This window comes from Phalacrocorax aristotelis, chromosome 2, assembly GCF_949628215.1.
Source record: "Phalacrocorax aristotelis chromosome 2, bGulAri2.1, whole genome shotgun sequence".
NCBI classification, from domain to species: Eukaryota; Metazoa; Chordata; class Aves; order Suliformes; family Phalacrocoracidae; genus Phalacrocorax; species Phalacrocorax aristotelis.
In genome coordinates, this window is record NC_134277.1 from 147,336,254 (window position 1) to 147,360,674 (window position 24,421).

A 24,421-nucleotide genomic window follows, 5' to 3' on the forward strand; every position below is an offset into this window, starting at 1 on the left:
TCCTGTCATCCAGCAGTTCTTCATTCCACCTGTCTGCCAAACACAGCCTTAACATAGTTGAGCACATCTTTGGATGTTTTTAGTTTTCGTCTAATCCTCTTTTTTTCTCTTTAGTTTTTGCTGACTTTGTAAAGTAATTTAATGTGTCTTTCAAGAATTGTTTCTTCTGTGGGAGTGTTGTGGTTTAGCCCCAGTCAGCAACTCAGCCCCACAGAGCTGCTTGCTCACTCCCCCTCAGTGGGATGGGGAGAGAATGGAAGAGTAAAAGTGAGAAAACTCATGGATTGACATAAAGACGGTGTAATAAGTAAAGCAAAAGCCGCGCCCACAAGCAAAGCAAAACATGGAATTAATTTACCACTGCCTGCCCATAGGAAGGTGTTCAGCCATCTCCAGGAAAGCAGGGCTCCATCACGCGTAACAGTTACTTGGGAAGACAAACACCATCATTATGAACGTCCCCCCTTTCCTTCTTCCCCAGCTCTATATGCTGAGCATGGTGTCATATGGTGTGGGATAGCCCTTGGGTCAGTTGGGGTCAGCTGTCCTGGCTGTGTCCCCTCCCAGCTTCTTGTGCGCCTGGCAGGACATGTTTCTGTTCAGGAAGCTGATAAAGTCTTTGCCTCTGTGTAAGCACTACTTAGCAACAATGAAAACGTCTTCACATTATCAATGTTTGTGTTTTTAGCACAAATCCAAAACAAAGCCCCATACTAGCTAGTATGAAGAAAATTAACTCTATCCCGGCTGAAACGAGAACAGAGAGTTAATTTTGTAACTTCCCAGAATAGCATGAATTCAGTTCTGCTTGGAAAGGAAAACAGTAGGACTTGTCTGTTGGCCTTTAGAAGTAGAAAGTCACAATGTGGCTGCAGCCAGTGTTCTTCAGAATAGGACCAGGGGAGATAAATCAATGAGAAATCACTTTGAGGCGCCACAGTCACGTATGAGCCTTTTCCATTATGATGAATCCACTTCAGCTTCAGCTGTGCTTGGTGGCATGAAAGCTGTATAGTGCCATGAAGTGGAATACTTTATTTACAAAATTGGAAGCGTAACCTTTGATCTAAAAAAAAACCTGTTCACCAGTTCTTATAGATGTGGCCCAGAAGGTTTGAGAGTGGCACAGTCTGCAGCAGTCTTAGATCTGATTCCAGCTGAGAACTTCACTGTATAGTCAGCTTTTTTCTTGAAAATGAGCAGAAGTGGAAGACAAAGGTATTGTAAATATTTTATTTTGTCATTTCTGTATTTATGGCTTTCAAAAGGATAAAAACCATTAATGTAATTAAATGAATGGGACAACCACAGTGATTATGAATGAAAGGGATTTTGGGGGATTGATAATATAAGAATAAATAGGTAGACATGCCAGCTGATTAGGGGAAACTTTTAGTCAGTGAACTGTCTTGAGAAGAAGCATTTGTAATACAGTCAGGAAAACACACGTTATTGTATCTTGGGACATATCCTTCAACCAGCTAATGACTAAGCATAAACACCCTTCGCATTGTATTGAGTAAATGTCACTCCTTTTGAATATCATAGACTAGATTAAGTTAAGGTACTTGAGTGCCTATTTAATAAGAAATTGATATATTGAAATGACTATATCTTTATGTACAGTTAAGTGGTTTCTTTAGTTTTAGATATAAGTAATTATCACTGGAACTAGTAGTTAAAATGAGAATCGGTATCATAGCATTAGTTTGAAAATTGAAATGTGAAAAACAGAATCCATGTATTTTTAAGATATATCCGCTACTGTTGTCTATACCATCTGTAATCAGGTACAAAAAAAATTTGTAATGCCTCTCTTTATGATGATAGCTTATAAATTTGTGTGCTTGACATGCTCTGCTTTGTCTATCCGAGTCATACTCACTCTGCTCCGTTTTGAATGAGTCCAGATAACTACAGCCAAAGCTCATCTCCATTTCTTCATCCTCCAAAGGTTTCTATCTTTATTTTGTCTGACTAGAGGCTCAGGTCTGTATAATATAGTTCTGTTCCCTGCTGTTGATCACATTTAGCTGACATGATTTTATTCTGAGGTGAAAGGACTTTTTCTGTTAAAGTACAATACTTGTGAAATACTGAACTGAGCTTACAGTACCACTATATTTCATAACAGTGCAAAAGAGTAGAGGAAAAACAGCAGTTCATCTGCTTTGTTCCCAGGAGTTGCTTTATCTCTAAATCTCTAATTCAGTGGAAATACTTAGGATTCCTGCAGTCCTCCCTCTGCTGCTGTAAATTATATAACTATGTTATATCTTGTCTGCAGCATTAGCAAATGATACACTGAAATCCGATATGCAGTTTCTGAAATGGTTTGTAATCAGACAGAAGTAAGACTGTTGTATCGGGTTTACGTGGCAAGGTTTTGGTAGCGGAGGGGCTTCGTATGTGGCTTCTGTGAGAAGATGTCAGGAGCTGCCACCATGTCTGACAGTTCCAGACATTCCAAGGTGGACCCACTGCTGGCAAAGCTGAGCCCATCAGTGACGCTGGTGGTACCTCTGTGATAACATATTTAAGAAAGTGTAAAAAAAAAACAAACCACAAAACTGTGTGGCAGCTGAGAGAGGAGCGAGAAAAAAATAAAGGAACAACCCTGCAGACACCAAGATCAGTGAAGAAGGAGGTGCCAGAGCAGAGGTTCCTTGCAGCCTGCGGAGCAGACCTTAGGGAAGCAGGTTGTCCGCCTGCAGCCTGTGGAAGACTCCATGCCCCAGCAGGTAAACATGCTCTGAAGGAAGCTGCAGCCCACAGAGAGCACATGCAGGAGCAGGCTCCTGAAAGGAGCCATGCTGAAGCAGGCTTGCTGGCAGGACTTGTGACCCTGCTGGGGACCCATGCTGGAGCAGTCCATTCCTAAAGGACTGTACCTTGTGGAAAGGACCCACACTGGAACAGTTGTTGAAGAACTGCAGACCCACATTGGAGCAGTTTGTGAAGGAGTAGATCCCATGGGAGGGACCCCACGGCGGAGCAGGGGAAGAGTGTGAGGAGCCTTTAGAATGCCCTTTAGAACTAATTTTACAGAGGGTACAAATATCTCTTAAAGATTTTAAACTTTAATGGTAACTTTAGAAGTTATGGCCTGGATATTGTCTTTGACTTTAAAGTCTATTTATGAGGCTACTATTCCAGAGTTCACAGATGTTTTCCTTGTGCCAATGCAACCTGCACTCTGAACTACATCATTGAAATGATCTGACTTATTAAAAAGTTTTCTAAAGTAAATACTGAATTTTTATAGTTTTGTTTTTTTTTTTGAGGGGGGTTATTAATCTGATTAATGTCATCTGTCTGGTTTTAGTGTAGTCCTATATGTCATTGTATTTGTACAACTAAAGGGACAGCAAACTGGGGGACAGGAGGTAAAAACCAGGATGGGACTGAAGAGATTGAGACCTCGCTTGCTACTGGAGGAGGTTTGTCATTGAGCTATGTCTGAAAGCAGCAGCCCGCCTGCTGCAAGTGGTGTTGGTTTCTTCAGGTTCGAGGAGCATTAAGTTCATGATCCTTTTGTGTCTACTTGGGATATTCTTGATTTTCCCAGAGAGGAGAGGGGTGGATAAATAGCACCAACTTCATACCTCACAGCAGCTGTAAAAGAATCATTGCATCTACCATTTATGTCTTAGCAGATTTAGTTTTATCATTAATGTTCATTGACTTCAGGTGAGCTTTTGGAAAGGTGTTTTTATTTTATTTTATTTTTTTAGCCTGCTATTATTTTCAGCTTCTTCCTCCCTGCCCCCAACTTCAGCAGGCTTTAGAACTCTTTGTAAATAAAGAAAAATAGTGAAACCCTGATCAGTCCTGGTTACTCCTTGTGAGTCTTCTCTGTATGTGTGCTGTTTTCTGTTCATAGGCACATCCACTACTTAATTAGTAATAAATAATTGATATTCCAGCAATTGTGCCTAGAGAAGGAGCAGCAGTCTTCCCCCCCCACCCCCACCCCCGTTAGATTTCCAAGGAACTTGGATTTTAAGATGATCTAAAGGATGTAGAGGAGTGTCCCTTTATCCTGAAATCATAGGAAACAAAGCTGTGTGTGCTGCTGTGAAGGTGAAGGAGGGCAAAATACCCAGGGCAAATGGTGGTTTGTTTTTATCTGTCTTATTTGAAAATCAGTACATTTCTTTAGCATGCTCACAGAGAGTATGCTAAGAAAGTTTTCCTTTCCTACTACAGTAGTTAAGTTTTGCCTTGAATTACCTACAGGCAGAGGTGGATGATCTAACAGGGAATAAGTGATAGAGCACGCCTACATCACCGCATTGTATATACTATGCTGATTCTGTGGCAGAAGCTACACGTAGCTATGACATGAGGAAGGTACATATATGGTATTGTACAGTGTAGGAAAGGAAGGGAAACAAAAGGAAGCAAATGGAAATGAAGGATATGTCAGGCTTTGCTGATCGTATTATTTTAAAGAATTAAAGATGAGGATTTAAAAACAAAGGATGAAAAGAATTATCAGATGAGGTCACCCGAGCTGTCACTGGGATGAGGAGGCAAACTGGTAATTCTCTTTTGTTATTGTTGTTGTCTTAAAACCAGAAATATTTAACTTCATTTTGGAAGAAGAAAACATCTGTCATGGAAACTGTATGATTCAAATGAAAAGCATACAGCAGTCATAATGTAATTAATTTGTAAAGAAAAAAAATGGAAGTGTAAGAAGATTAAATTAACAGGATTACAAATGTAATCATAACAGACAATAGTATTAGATCTTTGGCAACCATGTAGTTGCTGTAAAAGACTGCTGTCAGATGAAATAATCACAATAGTCTAATATATGAAGCTAATTTCTGTATTTCTAAAATACTTTCAGATATTAGAAAAAACATGTAACAGAATTCATACTTCTGAATGGCCATCATATTGTCTGCCCTCATGATTTACAGTAGGCAAAAATGAGTTATTTATTAAACTCTTGATACTGAACTGACCTTTGATTAACAACAGATGGCAGTCAGGTTTATTTCAATGCATAAGAATTGCTGTTAAAGACTTCATTTACATTTAATAAATCTCAGTCTTTACATTAGTAACTACACTTTGTTTTCTCTGTTTAATTAGGACTTAATTTTCTTGGCTCATTTATTTTTATTTATCACTTAGTTGCTTAAGCAGCCACTAACAAGTTAGCTCCAAGAATTGCTAAGCTAAGCCTTTAATTGTTTATTTGAATTTTAAGGTATACTTCCTTCAGGTTTTAAGGTAATTAAAACAGAAAACAATCAAGATAGACTATATAGAGAATAAATGTGTTGTGTGTTTCGTAAAGGTTTGAAGAAGTTATTTATTTTCCTTTTGAAATGGTTGGTTGTGCATTTTACTAAGAAGGCTGAAATAAGTGATCTAAGGCAGGGTTTCACAGAGCTTAAGACCAGAAGTAATTAGTCTCACTGTATCCACAGGCCATTACATTTCTCCTGGTTAACCCTGTATGATCCTAGTGTCTATGACTAGACATAACTTGTGTTTTTTGAAGCATAGCATTTAGGAAAATGTTGTGATCCTACCTAAGTATCCTATTTTACTGCAAAGGGCTACTTGCTGTAAAGCTGTTTCTCACATTGCTTTGTGCATTAGTTTTTTTTTTTACACTGTTGTGTGAAGTACCTGGAAATTCAGGTGACATTTCCTTGTTTTATATGTTTCAGATGTATCTGCATATCACTTGGCTCCTTTCCCTCTGAGCTGTTCAGGCTCTTAGATTCAAATAGGCTATAGAGTTCCTCAGGTATGGAAGACGGGAGACATCTACGGGAGAAAGCCAACGTTTTCAAGACAGAGTGCAGGAAAAAAGCATTGACCTACCAAAAATGTTCTTCTGAGCATTTGTAGGTGATCTTATCCTGTTCTCCTGTGGGTTTTTTCATCTTCTGGTATCTCTAAGGGTGTTGGTGAATTTATCAGAATGTTGGGTTTTTTTCCCCCCCCCCCCAAGTGCAGCGGATCAGTAACTTTTATTAAGGTATGGTATTAAGGTTTAATGCTGTATGTTGAGATAGACAGAGTTTTTAATCGCTAATGGCATTGGGTAGAATTACTCAAAAAGCCTCGATATGTATGAAAGTACAGTTTAGCATAATAAATGTAATGTGGTTTAGTGGGTGATATAGCAGAGCACAGGAAAGTGTTTGGGTAGTATTGAAATCTTTTGGAGGGGCCCATCAACACAGAGACCCTGCCTTTGGTGTGCAAGTATAAAGAGAGCAACGTATTCGTTAAATATGGTATGGGCACTTTGTGACATAACTTGTGAAGTTTGAATAATGTTTAAGAGCCTTAGATTCTTTTACATTATTAGTAATGGTTGGGGTTTTTTTAAGTGATTATGATTAGTGAAATATAGCAGTAACTGATTTTAGTAAATGCAGAAGTTTTGTTTCCACTGAGCGATTGCTTTGTGGCAAGGAAAGAATTAGGAATATTTCTAGTTAACTTCACGCTTTGCTTGTCTGTTGACTTGTTTCTCAGCAGTCTTTTTCCAGACGTAGCCTCTATTAACTGACTGCCAAGTCTTTCTTAGAATTTTCCATAGTACTTATATCAAAAGCCATCACATATTGTCTTTAACGTGGCAGTCTATCAAAGCTTTCCTGAAGTGCAAAAATTGTTTCATCCCCTTTAGGTCTCATTGTCACTTTGTCATACTGTAACTTAAGTAAGCATGACCTCTTCTGTATAAATCCATGTTAATTTTTACTTGCCTAAGTACTGAACTAGGGTTCTCTTTCTTATTTCTATTTATATATTTTTCTTCTTCACTTGTTTGCTTCTGCAGAAAAAAATGTAGAATAGTGATGCTGATAATAAACATATATTCTAGGCGTCCCCAGTGCTCTGGGTACTGGAGTCACTCCTTTTCCATTCTTTAGGTTATTTATTTAGAGCTGGTAACATTCCATGTAGAGTTCTTATTCCAAAGGTAAAAATTCTTAAAATCTTTGGATTTGGTTGCTGTTTTATGACTTAGTATTTCCCATTACCTGTGGAAGACATTTTGTTCTGTTCCTACTTCCCAGGGTTTACTGTGCATAGTAGAGTGTCATTTCTCAGGTCTTGCCTTATCTGCTTATTGCCCCAGGATAACTCAAGTTGGAGAGGAACTCAGAAGGACTCTAGCTCATCATCCTGCTCCAAGCACCGTCAGCTTTGATATCAGTCCAGGTTGCTCAAGTCTTTATTCAGACAGGTTTTGAGAAGCTTGAAGGAGGGAGGCTGCAATATGGTCCACTGCTCAACTGTGAACATGGTAAAAAACCACCTCTTTTATATCCAGTGGGAGCCTCTCATTTCAGTTCACACCTGCTGTCTCATCTTCCCACCATGCATCACTGTGAAGAGGATGGCTCCATCTTCTATATAACCTCCCTATTGGTACTGGAAGGAGTCATTACGTCCCCTGAAGCAACCCCTTCTCCAGGCTGGAGCAGCCCAGCTCCCCCAGCCTCTCCTTACAGGGGAAGTGCTCCAGCCTGACCAACTTGGGCAGGCCGTGCCTTGAACTCACTCCAGTTTATCAGCGTCCTTCTAGCATTGAGAGCAGGATGAAGAACTGGATGCAGTATTTCAGGAATGGTCTTAGGATTTTTGAATAAAGGGGGATGATCCTTTCCCTCTCTCTTCTGGCCATCGTCCTGCTAGTAAAGTCCAGGATGCTGTTTGCCATCTCTGTGCCAGGGCATGCTGCTGGCTCGCGTACCGCTTGCTGCCCCCAGGGCCCTGCCAGCCAGGCAGTGCCCAGCCTAGCCACTGCAGGAGTTTCAGCCTTCCCAAGTATAGGACTTTGTATTTGTCCTTGCTGAATTTCATAAGGTCCCTGTCAGTTCATCCCTCCAGCCTGTCCAAGTCTCCCTGGATGACAGCCCTGCCCTTAAGCATATCAACTGCTCTCCCCTATTTTGGTGCCATCTGCAAACTTGATGACAGTGCAGTCCGTTGCCTCCTCCAGGTCACTGATAAAGATCTTTTGTAATTCTGTATGAACACTTTATGCTATATTTATCACTATAATACAACTGTTTCTTAACAGATAATATTTTTATTCTTGATGCTTGCTCTCAGATTTGCATGGGCTTGAGCAATCAATGTGAATCTCAGTAAATTGTGCTTAAATATATATGCTATAAATGAAAAGGTTTACTGAGTTTTTGTGCCAGTTTTACTGTATATAAATGGCATCTTAAGACATTTTAGAAATCGCTATTGCTACTAAAAAGTTTCTCATTTGGAAGTTGTAGCCATCAGAATTTATCTCCAAGCAGATAAATGCTATTTCTCATCTGCACCAGTGCAGTGTGTCTGCTTACTTACTGAGGCTTCTCTCAGCAGTTCAGTGTGGCTGTCCATAAGAGAGTGAGGGTGGTTCTGAGGCTGTTCTGCCACTTTGCCCTGGTGACTCTACCTTCCACCAGGGAGGGATGAGGTTTGGCTGAAAGGCAGCAGCTGACACACAGTTACCCTTTCACTTGTGAAGCCAGTGAAATGGTATGGGAAACATTTCTGTGCAAAAACTTCCTGTGCAAGGGGAAAAATGTCCAAAGTCTGAATTAATGTTTCATTTAATATATTTGGTGAGTCTGTTTTTTTCCAAAAGGATATGGTTGTGTCTCAAGGAAAAGGACGGTGATGCTGCCAGTGAAATTTCTGCTGAGATAGGTGGCAGCATATCCAACACCTTGCTCTTCTGACTTTTGCACCAGTCGCCTTCAAGGGAGGATGCTTCAGCTACTCAGCGATTTTATACCTGTTGGTTTTCCTCAGATAACTTGTCCTGTTTTCTGAGAAACTGCAGTACCTTATGTCATCACTAACAATATTATTTATATCCAAGAAGAGACGGAAAGCATCAGAGCCCTTCAGTTAAAGTTCTTGTGAACATAGACAGTCTTACCTACTAATACACGAAGCTTAAACTATAATAAATGCTTGTGAATGGTGTTCTTCAGTGGAAACAGAGATGATCATCAAATGATTGAATAAACCGGGGTTAAAATTTTCAGTGTCGGAGTTCTACCAATGCTCCTGGGATCATAAGTCTCATTTTCAAATATGGGACTTGGACTTCCAGGTCACAAACTAAATAATTCTGAAAATTAAATTAAGGAGCTTGAACCTAGCTACTTCTAAGAGAAAAGGAATGCCTGACCCAGATCTTTGTAGTGCATCTACAGATTCAGGCCCTACATTGTATAATCAGCTGCCTAAATGGCTTGAGATACTTAATGTGTACACTGGGTCACACACTGGGGCTGAGTTGCAGTCCTTAATCTCCTCCACGTTCCATCTCTGAGCTGTATATCTGACAGTGTAGGCAAAGCTTAGGCTCCCAGTTAGCCTGATAATCGTAAGCTGGGAACTGGAGTGTGAATTCCCAAGACATACAGGAATGTGCGTGCCCCAAATCCATTGATTTTTCAATAGGAGTGGACACTTGGCTTACTTAGAGGCTTTAGAAATTCCCAGTCAAGGCGGCTAACGTGAAGCATGCATTTATGCTCTCAATGTAGAGCAACTGATGTTAGTGAGTGGCAGGGACAATGATTGCATGGGAAGGAAAATGTACTTCAGGCTGATATTTGTGCTGCTTGCCCAGCTGCAAGGCTGTGATTCTGGAACAAGAGGGCATGGAAAGGAAGAGGGAGGTTCCCTTCAATTCTTTGCAGCTGTACAAGTGAAGGAGCCACAGCAAAACAAAAAACCCTACAGAAAACAAAAAAGGAAATGCTTTAAAAGCAACTGGTAAATTGAGACACAAATGTCACTGCACAAACCATAATGAAATATGGAGCTGTGAAAATACCACTTCCTTGCCTGGAGGTAGCAAGATATTTTGCCTGGTGTCATTTTACCCGGTGTGTCACGGAGATGTGAAGTCCCCTTGAGCATCTCCTGAATTTAGGAGGGAGTTTGTAGACAAAAATGCTCCTGTCAGTCAAGATCATGTAATCACAGCTTCTTCCTAATGAAGAAAACATTTGTATTTAGATTGCACATTTACATTTAAAAAATCAAATAAACTAGGATAGAATTTTTTATTTTGTAAGCTATGTCTTTTGCTTTAAATTGAACATTTGCAAGTAGGGCAGAAAGGTTTCATTAGCATCAAAATTACATGTTTTGAGGGCAGTGTGTGAGTGTGATGGCATTCACAAGGGAAGTGAACCAGTCTTGTGGGAAGGGACCTGGTAGGGGAAGCCTTGAGCTGCAGGGGCTGGCGCCTGCCTGTGCTTTCTAGTTGCTATTTAGCTGCTCATTAGGCAGTGAAGGGCTGGAGTGCTGTGGACAGGGGCAAAAGGGACTCGGTTTGTGGGGCTGGGAGCATGCAGGGCACCCAGAGCACTGCCTGGGCTGCTCTTTGTGGTGGCTCTTCCCAGTTTGTGCAGCAGTTTGAGTCTCTGCTTCCGGTTGCGCTGGGACCTGCATTTGGCACCTTTGCATCCAGGCTGCTGCTGGGAATGGCTGACCCCTGCTTTGGGAGGGCTAAGCTTACGGGGAGCAGCAGCAACACCCTTGTCGCAGCCATTAACACAGCAGGGACACGAACATCTCTGCTTAAGCTTGCCTGGGGTGGCTTGGAGGGTGTACAGTGATGGTCTCAACACCCCACAGGGATGTTCCCTGGCACCAGGCATGGAGCAAGTTGTCCTTGGCATATTGGAGGCCTTGACCCAGATGGCACACTGAGGGAGGCTGCCGCTGGCCTGGTGTGGGGCTGCAGAGAACTCGGGGCCTCTCCTGGGGTTGGAGTGATGGGGGCTTCTCCTGGGGATGGGCACACAGAGTGAGGTGCTAACTTGCATGGGGAAGGAGCAGCACCACCAGGAGGATGAAGAGGAGATACCTGGGGTCCCCACAGGCCTGAATGCTGCCCAGGCTCCATCATGGAAAGGAAGAACACAGATGGTGGAATCAGGGGCAGGCTACGTGGCAGGAATATGGGACATGTAGGAATACATAGGCATACAGTTGGCAAAGCCAAAGCTCAGCTGGAATCAAAACTAGCCAAGGAGGTGAAAATCAACAGGAAAGGTTTCTTTAAGTACATTGGCAGCAAAAGGGAAAGCAAGGGGAGCATGGGCCCATTGCTCAGTGTGGCCATGTGGAAAAAGGCTGAAGTACTCAGTGCCTTTTTTGCTTTGGATTTTGCTGGAGAGACTTGTCCTCAGGCCTCCCAGGTGTCTGAGCTTCCTAGCAGAGTGAAGCAGTACCTGCAGTAGAGGAAGACAGCATTAGGGATCACTTAGACTGCTTGGATATACACATCCACGGGACCAGATAGGATGTACTCATGGGTGTTGAAGAAGCTGGCTGATGTTGTTGCAAGGCTGCTCTCATCTTTGAAAAGTCATGGCAGCTGGGGGAGGTTCTTGATCACTGGAAAACAGCAGATGTTACACCCAGCTAGTAACTAGTGAGGTCCCTTTGGGTTCACGGCTGGGACAGACACTGTTTAGTATCTTCATTGATGACGTCAGTGATGGAATGGAGTGCAGTCTCAGCAAGTTTGTGAATGACATCAAATTGCAAGCAGCAGTCAATGTGTTGGAGGGCAGTGCTGCTCTCTGAGCAGGTTGGAGAAATGGGCTGACAGGAACCTCACTAAGTTCAGCAAAAGCAAATGCAAGCTCTTCCCATGGGATGGAATAACCCTGTGTAAAAAGTTGAGCTGGAGATCAACTGCCTGGGAAGCAATGCTGCAGAAAGGGATCTGAGAGGGCTAGCAAACAGCAATTTGAGCACGAGCCAGTAGTGTGCCTTTACAGCAAAGAAAGTCACCTGCATCCCTCAGCTGCATGGGGAGGAGTGTAGCCAGAAGGTCGGGGAAAGATCTTTCCCCTCTATTTGACATTTGTGAGACTGACTCTGGAGACCCATGTCCAGTTTTGGGCTCCCCCGAACAAGGATGTTGAGTTAAGGAGACCAGAGGAGGTGGTCAGGGAGCTGTAGCACATGGCATATGACACGATGCTGAGAGCTGGATCAATTCAGCTGTGAGAAGAGATGGCCAAGAGGAGACCATAGGGGGCTGTCAATGAGTCCTGACTGGAGGATATGGAGGACTATAAAGAGCCAGACTTTTCTCGAAGGTATACAGTGATACGATAAGAGGCAGTGGACACAAGCCGTAACATGGAAAATTCTCATTAGGTATTAGGAAAAATGTTTTTACTGTGATGGCGGTGAATTACTGGAACTGGTTGCCCAGAGAGGTTGTGGAGGTGTTGAAGTCTCAATGGGCGTATATCTGCAGAACCTGATCTGATTACACCTGCTTTGAGCTGAGGGTCAGACTAGGCAGCTCCTCCCAACTGAATTATTCTATTATTCTGTAATATTTTCATATTTTTATTTTTTATACAAAGTTTTTTGTATTAATGGATTCTTTCTGGAAAAGCGACTAATTTACTAAGGTAGCCATTCAACAAATTGAGCACCAAAATGTAATTAAGATGTAAATTTATATAGCTGGTAGTTTAGGAAGGTCTGGTTTAGTTGCTTTGAGGCACCTGAATTTCACTCAGGCATATGAATTCTCCTTTCAGAGGCAGGGGCTTTTAGGTGTTGAACTACCAGATAGCATTACACCTAACTCTTTTGCTGAGTAACTACTCTGACAACCTCAGGTTTAAACTCTACCAGTAGGTTTTGGTCTAAGTTTTTTAACTTTTATCTTCTGTTTGTTAACCTTTACATTATTTTGTTAACCTTTGTATTTCTATAAAATTGCCAGTTATTCTCTGAAGTTGCACTGGAAGATGTTTACTAATGCACTTACTGTTCAGGATATTAAAATCAAGGTCCTGAGTTGCTTCGTCTAAAAAACTCTCTCTCTCTTCTTATCCAGGTCAACAAAAACAGCCTTGTGCAGAGCAGTGCATTCATAAATGTGAAACAAGCCCATACCATCATGTTTGGCACTAAGAGGTCAGTTTTCACCTTTGTTGTTATGCTTTTAATGTACAAAAACATAGTATAGCTGTTGTGATTCTAATCTGAACGTTTTACATTTTCTGGATGTATTGTTATATAAAATACCTGAGCTGGATTCCTCTTTCTGTTATATTGGTTGTTTGTGTTTTTTTTTTTTGACAACTCTGATGTACTTTAATTGACAAGTATGTGGCATATGGGCCACGTAGCACATGGGCAGATAGTATCCCCAAGGCATTATGGGTCACAGCGAGATTGCCAAAGAAGATACTGTACTAGAGCTGGAGGGCATCCCTCCTGCTTTCTGGGTACAGAAAATAACACCAGGGGAACAAAGCACCAGTGGAAGATAGATTATTTTCTGCCATTTTAGCGAGTTCATACTGCATATAAGGTAACCTCCATCTCTTATTATACATGATTCAATGTCATACCCAAATGTCTCAAAAATCAACATTTATTTAATCTGTGCTCTCTACTTTCTGCACTCTTTAAGTGTTCCTGTTAAGCATCAGGTTGTGCAGTTGTGCTTCCCTATCAGCAGACAGCATGGCCTTGCTTCCCTCACAGTTCCTGCAGCCATACAAGCTGTTGTGGTACCTGAGGCACCTACCAGGTACCAGCTTCTACACCTATGGGTCTTCTGCGGGAGAGTTTGATTTCTGTGTAGAACGAAGGTACTATAAACCATTCCTTCCCTGTGTGAACTCCCTGATTTCTTTGCTTGTTGGTAGACTTTTAGGTTTTCAGTGCATAGAATGTTCTGAGTTGGAAGGGACCCACAAGGATCATCAATTCCAGCTCCTGTCCCTGCACAGAACAACCCCAAGTTCACACCATGTCTCTGACGGGGTTGTTCTAGTGCTTCTTGAATATTGTCAGGCTTGGTGCTGTGACTGCCTCCCTGGGGAGCCTGTTCCAGTGCTCCACTACCCTCTGGGTGAAGAACCTTTTCCTAATATCCAACCTAACCCTCCCCTGGCACATCTTCCTGCCATTCCCTCGGGTCCTGTCATTGGTCACCAGAGACAAGAGGTCAGCGCCTGCCCCTCCTCCTCCCCTTGGGAGGGAGCTGCAGACTGCGATGAGGGCTGCCCTCAGCCTCCCCTTCCCCAGGCTGAACAAACCAAGTGACTTCAGCCGCTCCTTGTATGGCTTCCCCTCTAAACCCTTCACCAACTTCATGACCCTCCTCTGGACACTCTCTAGTACCTTTATAACCTTAATGTACTGTGGTGCCCAAAACCGCACGCAGTGCTCAAGGTGAGGCCGCACCAGCGCGGAGCGGGACAATCCCCTCCCTCGACCGGCTGCAATGTAGTGCTTGATGCACCCCAGGGCACGGTTGTCCCTCCTGGCTGCCAGGGCACACTGTTGGCTCACGTTCAACTTGTCGTCGACCAGAACCCCCAGGTCCCTCTCTGCAGAGCTGCTCTCCAGCCTCTCATTCCCCAGCCTGTATGTATATCCAGGGTTGCTGTGCCCCAGGTGCAGAATCTGGCACTTGCACTTGTTAAGCTTCATACGGTTGGTGATTGCCCAGCTCTTTCATATGTCTAGATCCCTCTGCAGGGCCTCTCTGCCCTCGAGAGTGTCAACAGCACCTCCCAATTTTGTGTTGTCAGCCACTTAATTAGCATTCCTTCCAGTCCTGCATCCAAGTCATTTATGAAGAGATTAAAGAGCTCTGGCAAGCTAGTAAAGTATGAAGTACAAGCTAGTAAATGACTCAACACTTGTGCCCCAGTCTCATGGCAGCCTAGTGAAACGTTTGCCCCATGTAGTGGCAGAGCATCTTTAATCTAGTACCTGGAGAGTAGCTCACCTCTTCTGAATTATTGGCAAGAGGGGAGGCTAGCTTGCCCTTAAGAAGTAGCACATATGGAGCAGCATCCTGCATGCCTGCAGGAATCGAGGGGGCAAATAATTAGAAAAAGCAGCTTCGTTTTCTGAGGCATCAGCTCCCGCACCAGTTGCACAAGGCATCAGTGTGAGCAACAGCCTTGTCTGAGTCAGGGTGCTGCCAGGGGCTGCCCGGTCCCTTGTGCTTCTGCAGGCGTGGGCACTGCTGCCTCACACGGCAACACATTCAATGGGATGTTTTCTATGTGTCTGAAGTGGTACTGGCATCTGACTCCAGACTCTTTTACCTTTGTTTACTCTTCTATTTTTATATGAGATGCATATGCAGTATATTTTTAGGAAAACTTCTCAGGAAAAGGAAACTTTGGTCTTATTTTTACGTAAGTACAGAATCTGTTGTTTGCCAGTATGATGAGTTTGATAACTGTTGCTGAGGGTATAGTAATGGAATTGCAGTCTTCCCATTTGAGGATTTCTGCTTCTAATTGGTTGCCTCTGCAGAACATTAACACTCAAATTAGCCAAAGACATTCCGCTAAGTGAAATAAATTATTATATTACATTATATTCAGGTGGGTTTGTTATTTTTGCCAGTGTTTAATTTTACCCTGTATGAACTCCTTCTGGGCTCATCTAAACATTTTTTTCACTCTCAGGATCGTCTCTTTGTCTTTTCTTATCATTATAAAGCAATAGCAAAACGAAGAATCCTGTTTGATTGGCAGCCTTGAAATTTCATTCTGTATCTTTTTTTTCTCCCAGATTGAATCTTGATTACTATGCAACTGAAAATTCCTCATAAGGAATATTACAAACAGTATGAAATTCATGTCTGCAGACAAGAGTTTTTATGAAAAAAGGCACATCTGGGCAACAGTTCTTTGCCTCTCTGCTATACCGTGTTCTGCTATTTCTCACTTTATACTGGCTGTTCTGAACCACTTAAAATAAATAAAGGATTTACTGCTTCCAGGAAGGAAAGAGGCGGAGTGGTCTTCCATAATAGTAGCCTCCTATGTGTAAACTGGGAAATTACATAAGTATTCTTGAGATTGGTAGCATATTGTAGTTAAGCAGTGATTGAGTTCTGGTCAGGTATTTTGTTCTCCCAATTGCAGTGCATTTTGAATTTCATTTTCACAGAAGACTGTTAATTGTGAACAAGAAAATTTTGAGGTTTTACTGATCATTTTTAAAGGTTATAAACTCCTACAAATAGACTGCTTAAAACTATTGAGAGTTTTTGATAATCTTGGTTTGATACATTAATTTTCTTCCTAAAAAAAGATACTCTATTTCCCTGGAAATATCATGAGGTACAAAGCTATTTTTCTGTAGGAAAGGATGATTTAAGGTTTATTCTCTTGCAGAATTTGTTTTTAATTAGGTCTAATAATAAATTGCTAATTATAATCTCCACAAAACATTTAACAAAATTACAAAACTCTGACTCAAACTGAATTCTGTCCTGTCACCAGATCTTTGGAAGCTGTCAGGTATATAGTATCTCAGTTCTGTTTTTTATATATAACTTTTTCTTAATTTTGCATACAAAGTTTATTTTTAGTAGATAATCCCTGTTGAACAGACTAAATAATGAAGTCGATAAAGGTGACTGTCCTATCAGAACACCTTTGACAAAATTTGTATGTGAGGAAGATACTTCTCAGCTGCTTTATAAGCTGTGTTGTTAATGTAAACTGACATCGCTAACGAAGAGGTGAATTCCTCTTGATTTCAATTTAATTTGAGAGCTGATCTTATGCTTTTAAATACTGAACTGTTGTGGTTTCTCTGTGTTGTCTTGTATTCTGCTTTCATTGTTTCCTCTGTCGTGTTAATTTTTCTCCAGTTAATTAAATCTACAATAGACACCAGCAATGAAATAGCAGAGGTCAGTACGTATAGCAATGAAGTTCTGATGTGTTGTATTATTCATGTTATGTACTTATTTCAGTCTTGCATGAATAATTGCTGATACCATTGTCCTCCCGTGGAAGGGAAAAGTGTGTAAATGGCTTTAGAGATGGGATTTTTATTTTGTGGGAACCAACTTTATGTGTGGAAGTTGCTCTGCAAAGATAGGCCCCAAATTAGCACATCCTCAGGATTTGCAGTAAACTATGCCTACCTACTGGTGGCACCATGACGTTCAGGGGGACTCCAAGCTGTGGCTACATACGTTCTTCAGTTTGGAAACCTTATGTTGTATAACTCTTTTAAACAATGTCAACACATCTGGAAAGTATTTCTCCTGGATGGCATGCTCAGTTCTCTCTTCCTTCTCTAGCCTAGATTGGAGTGCTTCAAATGATGGCCGAAGTGAGAAATCTAACCCTCAGTGCCCAGACATCTGGCCCTAAATGAGTTTAGGTGACTGAAGGAAGCAATTGTGAAAAGCTGGAGGTGAGAAGTATGAGGACATTTGCTTAAGCGTATATGTGATACAGCTCCAGTTCTGGAGCTGCATCCATCTGTTCCTTTGCCTGGCACATGGCATATGTTTGAATTGGGCTTGTGGAGGATACCACCATGGTCCTGTGAAGTGCACAGACTGCAGCTGGTACCTCTGGCTAATTGGAAGTTAGCTGCCACATCCAAGTCTGTCTCAGTTGTCTCCTGCCGTGTGTGATGTCTCCTTCTCCCTCTATTAGTTTGAACCTCAAGAAGGTCCATAAAGCTAGAAGAGCAGCTAGAGCATGTGTGATCTGTTGTCAGCATTTAGGCTGTTGAGGGTAGTGTTACCAGGTTTAATTCAAACTATTTTGGAGGAAAGAAAGAAGCGGCAAACAAAAAGAGGAAAGGACTCTGATCTCCAGGCACCCTCCAGATTGCCCTGATGTGAACTCCGGGTTTATTTTTATTGTGGTGGTCTTTGTGAAGAGCATTTTATTTATAGGGTGTGACTCCAGCCTGAGGCCCTGGTGCCTAATGCAGCTGATAGCTTCTGTTATGTGCTGATGGCTGGTTTGGTGCTTTGTGATGGATGGCCAGGTTGTGTGAATGGCAGTGCTGACAGCCTTGGCCAGTGGTCCAAGAGTTTCATAACACAGCAGTTGTTTCTGGAGGCAAATAGTTTCCTTTCCAAACCATATTCCAATCAGCCATCCTGGAAAGTTATGGTAAATTTTCTTAGGCCAGTTCTGTCAGCAGCAATTTGAGTCCTGTGATGAGTAGAGAAATGAACCTTTCTTCCAGTAGCTACTTATATTGGCATGTTTGTAATCTTAGGTGATAGCTGAGCTGGGCAAGTAATGTGACTGGTATAGAAGAAGGATGAAGAGATTTGGAAAGACACATCAGCTTTTTAGACACTGACAGTTAATGATTTCCTGTTCTTATATCTGGTTTTGATTAGAAAGTTAAGGAAATAGTGTTCATTTATAAGCTCCTGATATGAACAGACTGTAGTGTTTTCAAGATAATATAATCCTTGCTCCTTAGCTGCAGAAAGGCTATGTTTATGGATGGTTTCTAAATTTCATGTGCTTTATTGGCATTAGTCCTGGACTGTTTCTCTGTTTGTTCTGATACCTCTGCTGGGTTCTAAAGCGTGGCCAGTGGATGGCCACGAAACTCTGTCCATTACTGAACACTAAGAGCATGTGTCGAAGTTCTTTTCTTTGGGATTTGTAAGTGTACAAAAATAATTATCTGGTTTGACCTAAATTCACATGGTGGTCACTATCTCCTTTCTTTTGCTTTTTAACTGGAAGTGACACTACATGGATGAAGGTATAACGTGCTTTGTCTCTTCTGCTCTGTTATGGAATTAGCTTTCTTACTGCTGAACTTTCTTATGATAATGAACTGCAAAATAATATCTATTGACATGGACTCTTTTTAAGTTTACTACTGTTTCCTAAATATGAACTTCCTATGCCTTGCACTATTTTATTGCTTTCGGGGTCTGGAGACTGAATAACGCAAAATGATAAGGCAGCTGAGCAACTTGGTTTCTAATTCAACCAGAACAGACACTATACAGACATATATAGGGCAACAGAATGTGTAACACCTATACTGACTGTCTCTTGGTTTTCAAGAATTTTTTTTTCCCTTTAACACACCTGGCCATTTTTTCCAGCCTGTGCTATGCTTAATGAGAGCTCAGATATATTAATAGATCACATAACTTTTCAGATGGGGTAACTCAAGCCTTCAGTGCATACATGGTGTCTCTGTTGCAGAATTCATCCTTACAACATGGACTGTGGCTCTCTTCTGATAACCCACAGCTTCTCTCAGCAGCATTTGTTCTAGGTGTGGGAAAGCAAGGAGAGGGAGTGGACCTAAGCGTGTTGCAGTTATGAATGATTGCTTGCTCACATCAGATAGCAGCAGGGATGATTTTTCTTCTTCACCTTAAATGTTCACACAACCCCAGCGCCAATTGCTCCAGGATGTAGGAGGCCAAGCTCTCTGTATTTCTTGACAGCTTTATGTGTTTGTAGCTCCAGAACTTAACCATACAGCAGAACTTCAGCTTCCCTGTAGACTGGCAATTTATCTTTGTCAGGTGTTTCCTCTGTCAAGTCTTCAGTCTGCTTAGTTTTCCTCTTTGGATTTGGTATTTGCCATGTGCTACTGTCTCTGATCCCTTTGCACACAGTTTACTAATTTCTGTCTCTACCTTGTCTGAGCATCTGCTGTGCATCTTGTGTCTCCTGCACTCAGTTCACCCACTTGATCTCAATTCACCAAAGTTGTTAATGATTTCCTTGTGACCAAGTTCATTTGGGCCTCTGCAACATGGTAGCTGTCTTAAACCTACACTTCTTGAGACCTTGTCCTCTGTTAGCTTCCTTGAGTCTCACTTCTCTGAATATTATTCCTCCTACTGGAGGGAAGAGGATTTTGATCTTTTTTACTTCCTCTGGTAATAATGAAACTAAACTCCAAAGTATTAACGTTTAACTAATGAACTAGTAAGATATGAAAAATTTCATTTGCTGTGGATCTGCAAAAAAAGTCCTGAAGAGTTTACAGATTACATGGTGGGTTCACCTCAGCCAGCAACCAAACACCCGCACAGCTGCTCACTCTCTCCACTGTCCCATGGAATGGGGAGAAAAGGAAGGTAAGAAGATGCACAGATCAGGATAAAGACAGAGTAATAGGTGGAGCAAAAGTGCACAAAGGAAAATAAGGAATTCATTCACTGCTTCCTGTTGGTAGGTGGATGTTTCATCACTTTCTGGAAAGCAGGGCCTTAACACACCTAACAGTTATTTCAGAAGGCAAATGCCATAACCATTAATGTCCCCTCTTCCTGCTCCTTTCCTTCAGCTTTTATTGGTGAGCACAACATCGTATGGGTGTGGAATATCCCTTTGCTCACTTCTGGTCAGCATTCCCAGCTGTGTGTCCTCCCAGCTTCTTGCCTACCCCCGAGCCGAACTGGGGGAGACAGGACAGGGGGGACAGTGGGAAACAGAGAAGGACTTGGCACTGTGTGAGCAATATCCAAAACATTGATGTGTTATCCGTTCTGTTGTAATCACAAATCCAAAACACAGCACCATAGGGGCTGTGTCTGCCAGCCAGACCCAGTACAATGTAAAAAGCCCAATCAGTGTTCACATACTGAGCTTAAGCTCTAATAAAATGGTTGCATATGTAACAAAATATGGAAAACGCGTATTTTTAGTGTACCAGTCCATCTAATAAAAATTTGGCTTCCTATACATACAAATAAAATCACAAAAATTATAAGCTATAGTGAGCAGCTTTTAAAAATTTGCTTCAAGCAAGTGCACCCTTAATTATAAAATATGAATTGATTTGCATATAATTTGTTTTTACAAATGAAATATAAAAGAAATTTAAGTCTTTTTAAATTTATCTTCAGTGATTAATGTTTTCTCAATTTTGTTTTTACAGAAGTCTGTTTTACAATAAGGCTCTACTCCGCCTCGTGTAGAGCCTTTCAAAGGCATTTGCACGAGCTAACCAGCCAACTGCATGTACCTTTTTGTTAGAGAAATTCATCTCGATTTCTACACCAACTTCATGCTCTAGCTCTAATAGTCAGAATTATTTAATACTCCTATTGTGTTTCTTTGCTATATCTTGGAGTTTTTGTAAGAGTGTCTGATTATTGCCTGCAGATTCTTTAATTATAGGATTACACTTGCACTCCAGTTACAACCTTTATACCGTAAGTTCCTGCTTCAAAAGTGGCTGGCACTTGAAATTACAGAGAAGACCTAACATCTCCGGGACTGGATTTTGTTGTTTGGTTGGTTTTCTTTGCATTGGAGTGCTAGTGTATGTATTTATTTCTCCAGTTGATCTCAGTCAATTAATATATGAACAGAACTGCAGATACCTTTCTTGTGATGTTTCTAGTTCCCTTATGCTTTAGAAGATGCAGGAGGCACAGAGTTTCTGAGCGAGACCCTTAAGATATGCCATATATACGGCTGGGCTCTCCAGTGTACAGGGATGTGTTCCCCGTCACACCCTGTTCAAGCTCCTGCTGAAGGGCAAAACCCTGGCATTTCTGAAGTCAGTGAAATTCTTTTGCTCTTATTATAGAAGTCAGGATTTCACCTGAGTGTTCTAACAGTACTCTTTACCAAGACTATGCAGGATGAGGAAAATGTTTGGTTTTGCTTTTCAAGAAATTCAGTTGGAAGAAAAATTTGCCAAGTTATAAACTGAAGGTCAGTCTTGCTGAATGATAAAGTCAGTTGGAGGTACCCATGCCCCAGTTCAGTCATTTCTCCTTGCACAGGAAAGCATGAAGATATTTCCCAGGCAAGGATGAACTTTTCCTCATGCTCAGATTTTGTGTTGGGCTTGGGCCTCAGTGCCCTGCAGATATCTCCAGTTGTTAGTATGTTTCCAGTGTTAGCAGAACTGCTCCTGTTTAGATTTTGGCTGTAAAAATAACTTCATAAGATTTCTCTTATTTTTAGGAAGTGAAGCCTGTAGATTAGAGAATTATCAGTGCTGCTGCATGTGAAACCTAGTCTCAATTTAAAACCACTCTAGTTTAATTTCAACTTTAATGTGAAAGGCACACGTATGACAATCAGCACCTCACCAAGCTAAGTGTCATCATTTAGACTCTGCTGCATCTTTCACAGGTAAGAATAACTACACTGGTGGTTGGAAATACATTTTCTCTTGCGGGTTGCTTGCCAGATACATGTCTGAAACATTTCAAAGCAGAACTGGTACCACATAGTGAGAGTTGTTGTCATGTCCTACAGACTTTATCAAATGATTGTAGCAATTGCATGATTTCTCAGATATCTTGCTTTCTTCAGATGGTTTTTAAAATCCCTGCCCACAATCATATATCAGAGCAAAAGGCTTTTCTCCCTGTATCTTTATTGCCTAACAAAAATGCCAATATCCTGATAAAAAACGAACCTCATTTCACAATGTGATACATCTGTGTCTTGCTTGTATATGTAGAGCCCTGGGGTTAAATTTTCAGTGCGGTGGATAGTAGATATCTGCACAAATACCATTGTCTGCTAATGGGATTTGTTCATGCTGCTCCCTGAAACCTTTTTACGCACTCACACTGGTGATTTATTTTATTATGGTGTTATAGAAGACACTTAGTAAAGTGCATTCTGATTGCAAGTGTGGCAACATGACCCAGTCCAAGAGAACGGAACCAACTAAATGGCTGCGTCTGTGCTGTATTGCTGCAGAAAGTGGTCACAGGTTGTTGGCTCCATATTTATGTGGTCATAAATTGCCTGTTTTGCCGACACTTTAAAGTGAATGAAGGAAGACATTAGCACTGCTGGCTTTCTGGCAGGAAGCCTAAGAGCAACTTGGTATGCCCTGTGTGTCTAGCAAATGCCACTTCTATGGAAAGTTTTAATTAAGTGCATGGCTGTACGTGCAGAGAAGAAATCAAAGGCACTTGGGAAAAAGAAAGTGTATCTGCTCTAGACTCACTGAGAAGTAATTTGGTGAGAGCACTAAATGACTTTCAATTAATTGGAAAATATTTTCTTAAATATTGTTAGGAAGTACAAGAAAATCAGTCCGAAGGGAAGACTATAAAATTAGTCTGTAAATCTAATCCATTTGCCCCATACTTGTTGGAAGATGTCATGGTAGTACAAGTCAGGGTTGTAGGGATTGTGAAACTAATCTGATACGCTGGATTTCATTAAGCTCCCTAATTGTAATTATCAGAACAACACTGGAAGCTAGTTTGCCTACAGCCAGTATTTTTTATTTGTCCTTTCTGTAACTGTTTCTAAGCTTATAAGCATCTAAAAACTAGTTGTTAATACAAGTATAATTTTTATAGCAAATCTTTTATAACTAGGTAGCCATATTAAGATCCTAGCTGTTGAAATTGAACTTATTACACGGGAATTTTAGCTCTGTTTCCTGGTTCTCATAGTTACAGGAAGAAAATTCACTCATTTCTCTTCAGACTGTCTAGAAGGATGGCTCTTTATGAAAAGAGCAGTTCTGAGAAGCAAAGATAATTTACCACTAGATATGGTGTATGATTTATTTTGGATAATGTTTGATGCATGAGTCATTGTTCTATCTGCATTATAGCAAAGCCAAAAGGGCCAGCCCAGATTTGTACAGGGCTTGTTATGCCTTACTGTATTCGCCTTAATCCCTGTCATTGTTTTATGGCCTCAGTACAGCGTGACTTCCACCCTTTTATCCATCTTGCAACAAAGGTAGAAAACCTGCTTTATTATTCACTTAACTTTTCTTCCAGAAGAAAAGGAGCTTTCCCAAGAGCCAATCCAAAACTGAGCAACACTCCATGAGGGGCTGGAGATGCCATGTGGTCTTGGCTTGTGTCCCTATTTGATCTTCCATCTTTAAGATAACTCTAAAACACCCTTTGCATTAAATAACCACAGTGAAAGAATGACACTAGTGGCTTAAGCCTTGTCATGGTGAACTCTTTTGTTTTGGGTTGGGTTTTTTTTGTTTGTTTTGTTTTGTTTCTTAACATGTACGAAGTTATTTTCTGAACACTGAATTCTGGGTCTGGTTTCCTAACATCTTGCTTCATTTGTTCTGATGTTTATGAAAAGTGAATTGGAGGACTGGAATATATAAGGCTGCTTTCTTATGAATTATCAGGTACCATTTCAGATGTATACAGCAGATGGGGTGTCTCATGGGAAGCGGAGGAATAAATGCAACAGATACGTCATAAGAGCAAAAAAGCTATTTATAAGAATAGTTCCAAGAATGGAAGATGCCATCAAAAGGCTATTTACCTTTTGGCAAATAATTGCATTTTGCCTAACTTTTTCTAATCTGAGAGATGAGAAATAGTTTGGCATTTATTATCAGACACTGGTTTTAAATAGAATTATCTTGATTTTCTGTGTATTATGGAGCAATGCTAGATGCCTCCACTGCTCGTGACAAAGACAGACAAAGAAAGGAATCCTTATGAACAACAAGGGGAAAGTCCAGAACCCAGAAAAGTGAAGTATCTCAGAGTATTCCAATAAAAATAATGAATACTGTGGTCTTAAGACCTTTACTGTGGTCTTAAAACCTTTGTAAGACCACCACTTCCCATTAAGTTAGGGCAGTGGTCCTGTGCAGAGTGTAGGGAGACATG

The 24,421-nt window shown here is 41.2% G+C and overlaps 1 protein-coding gene across 4 annotated transcripts in view; it reads left to right on the top strand.

Moving 5' to 3' along the window:
- OXR1 (oxidation resistance 1) overlaps positions 1-24,421 on the top strand; it is a 296,193-nt gene that overhangs the window by 24,711 nt on the left and 247,061 nt on the right. For all 4 annotated transcript variants that reach the window (XM_075085597.1, XM_075085598.1, XM_075085599.1 and 1 more), the window contains one exon: positions 12,887-12,966. Coding sequence is in view for 1 of the 4 variants with exons in the window: in XM_075085598.1 (XP_074941699.1) it covers positions 12,950-12,966 (17 nt within the window). In the remaining 3 variants the exon portion in view is untranslated. Of the gene's footprint in view, positions 1-12,886; positions 12,967-24,421 lie in introns of those variants that run through there.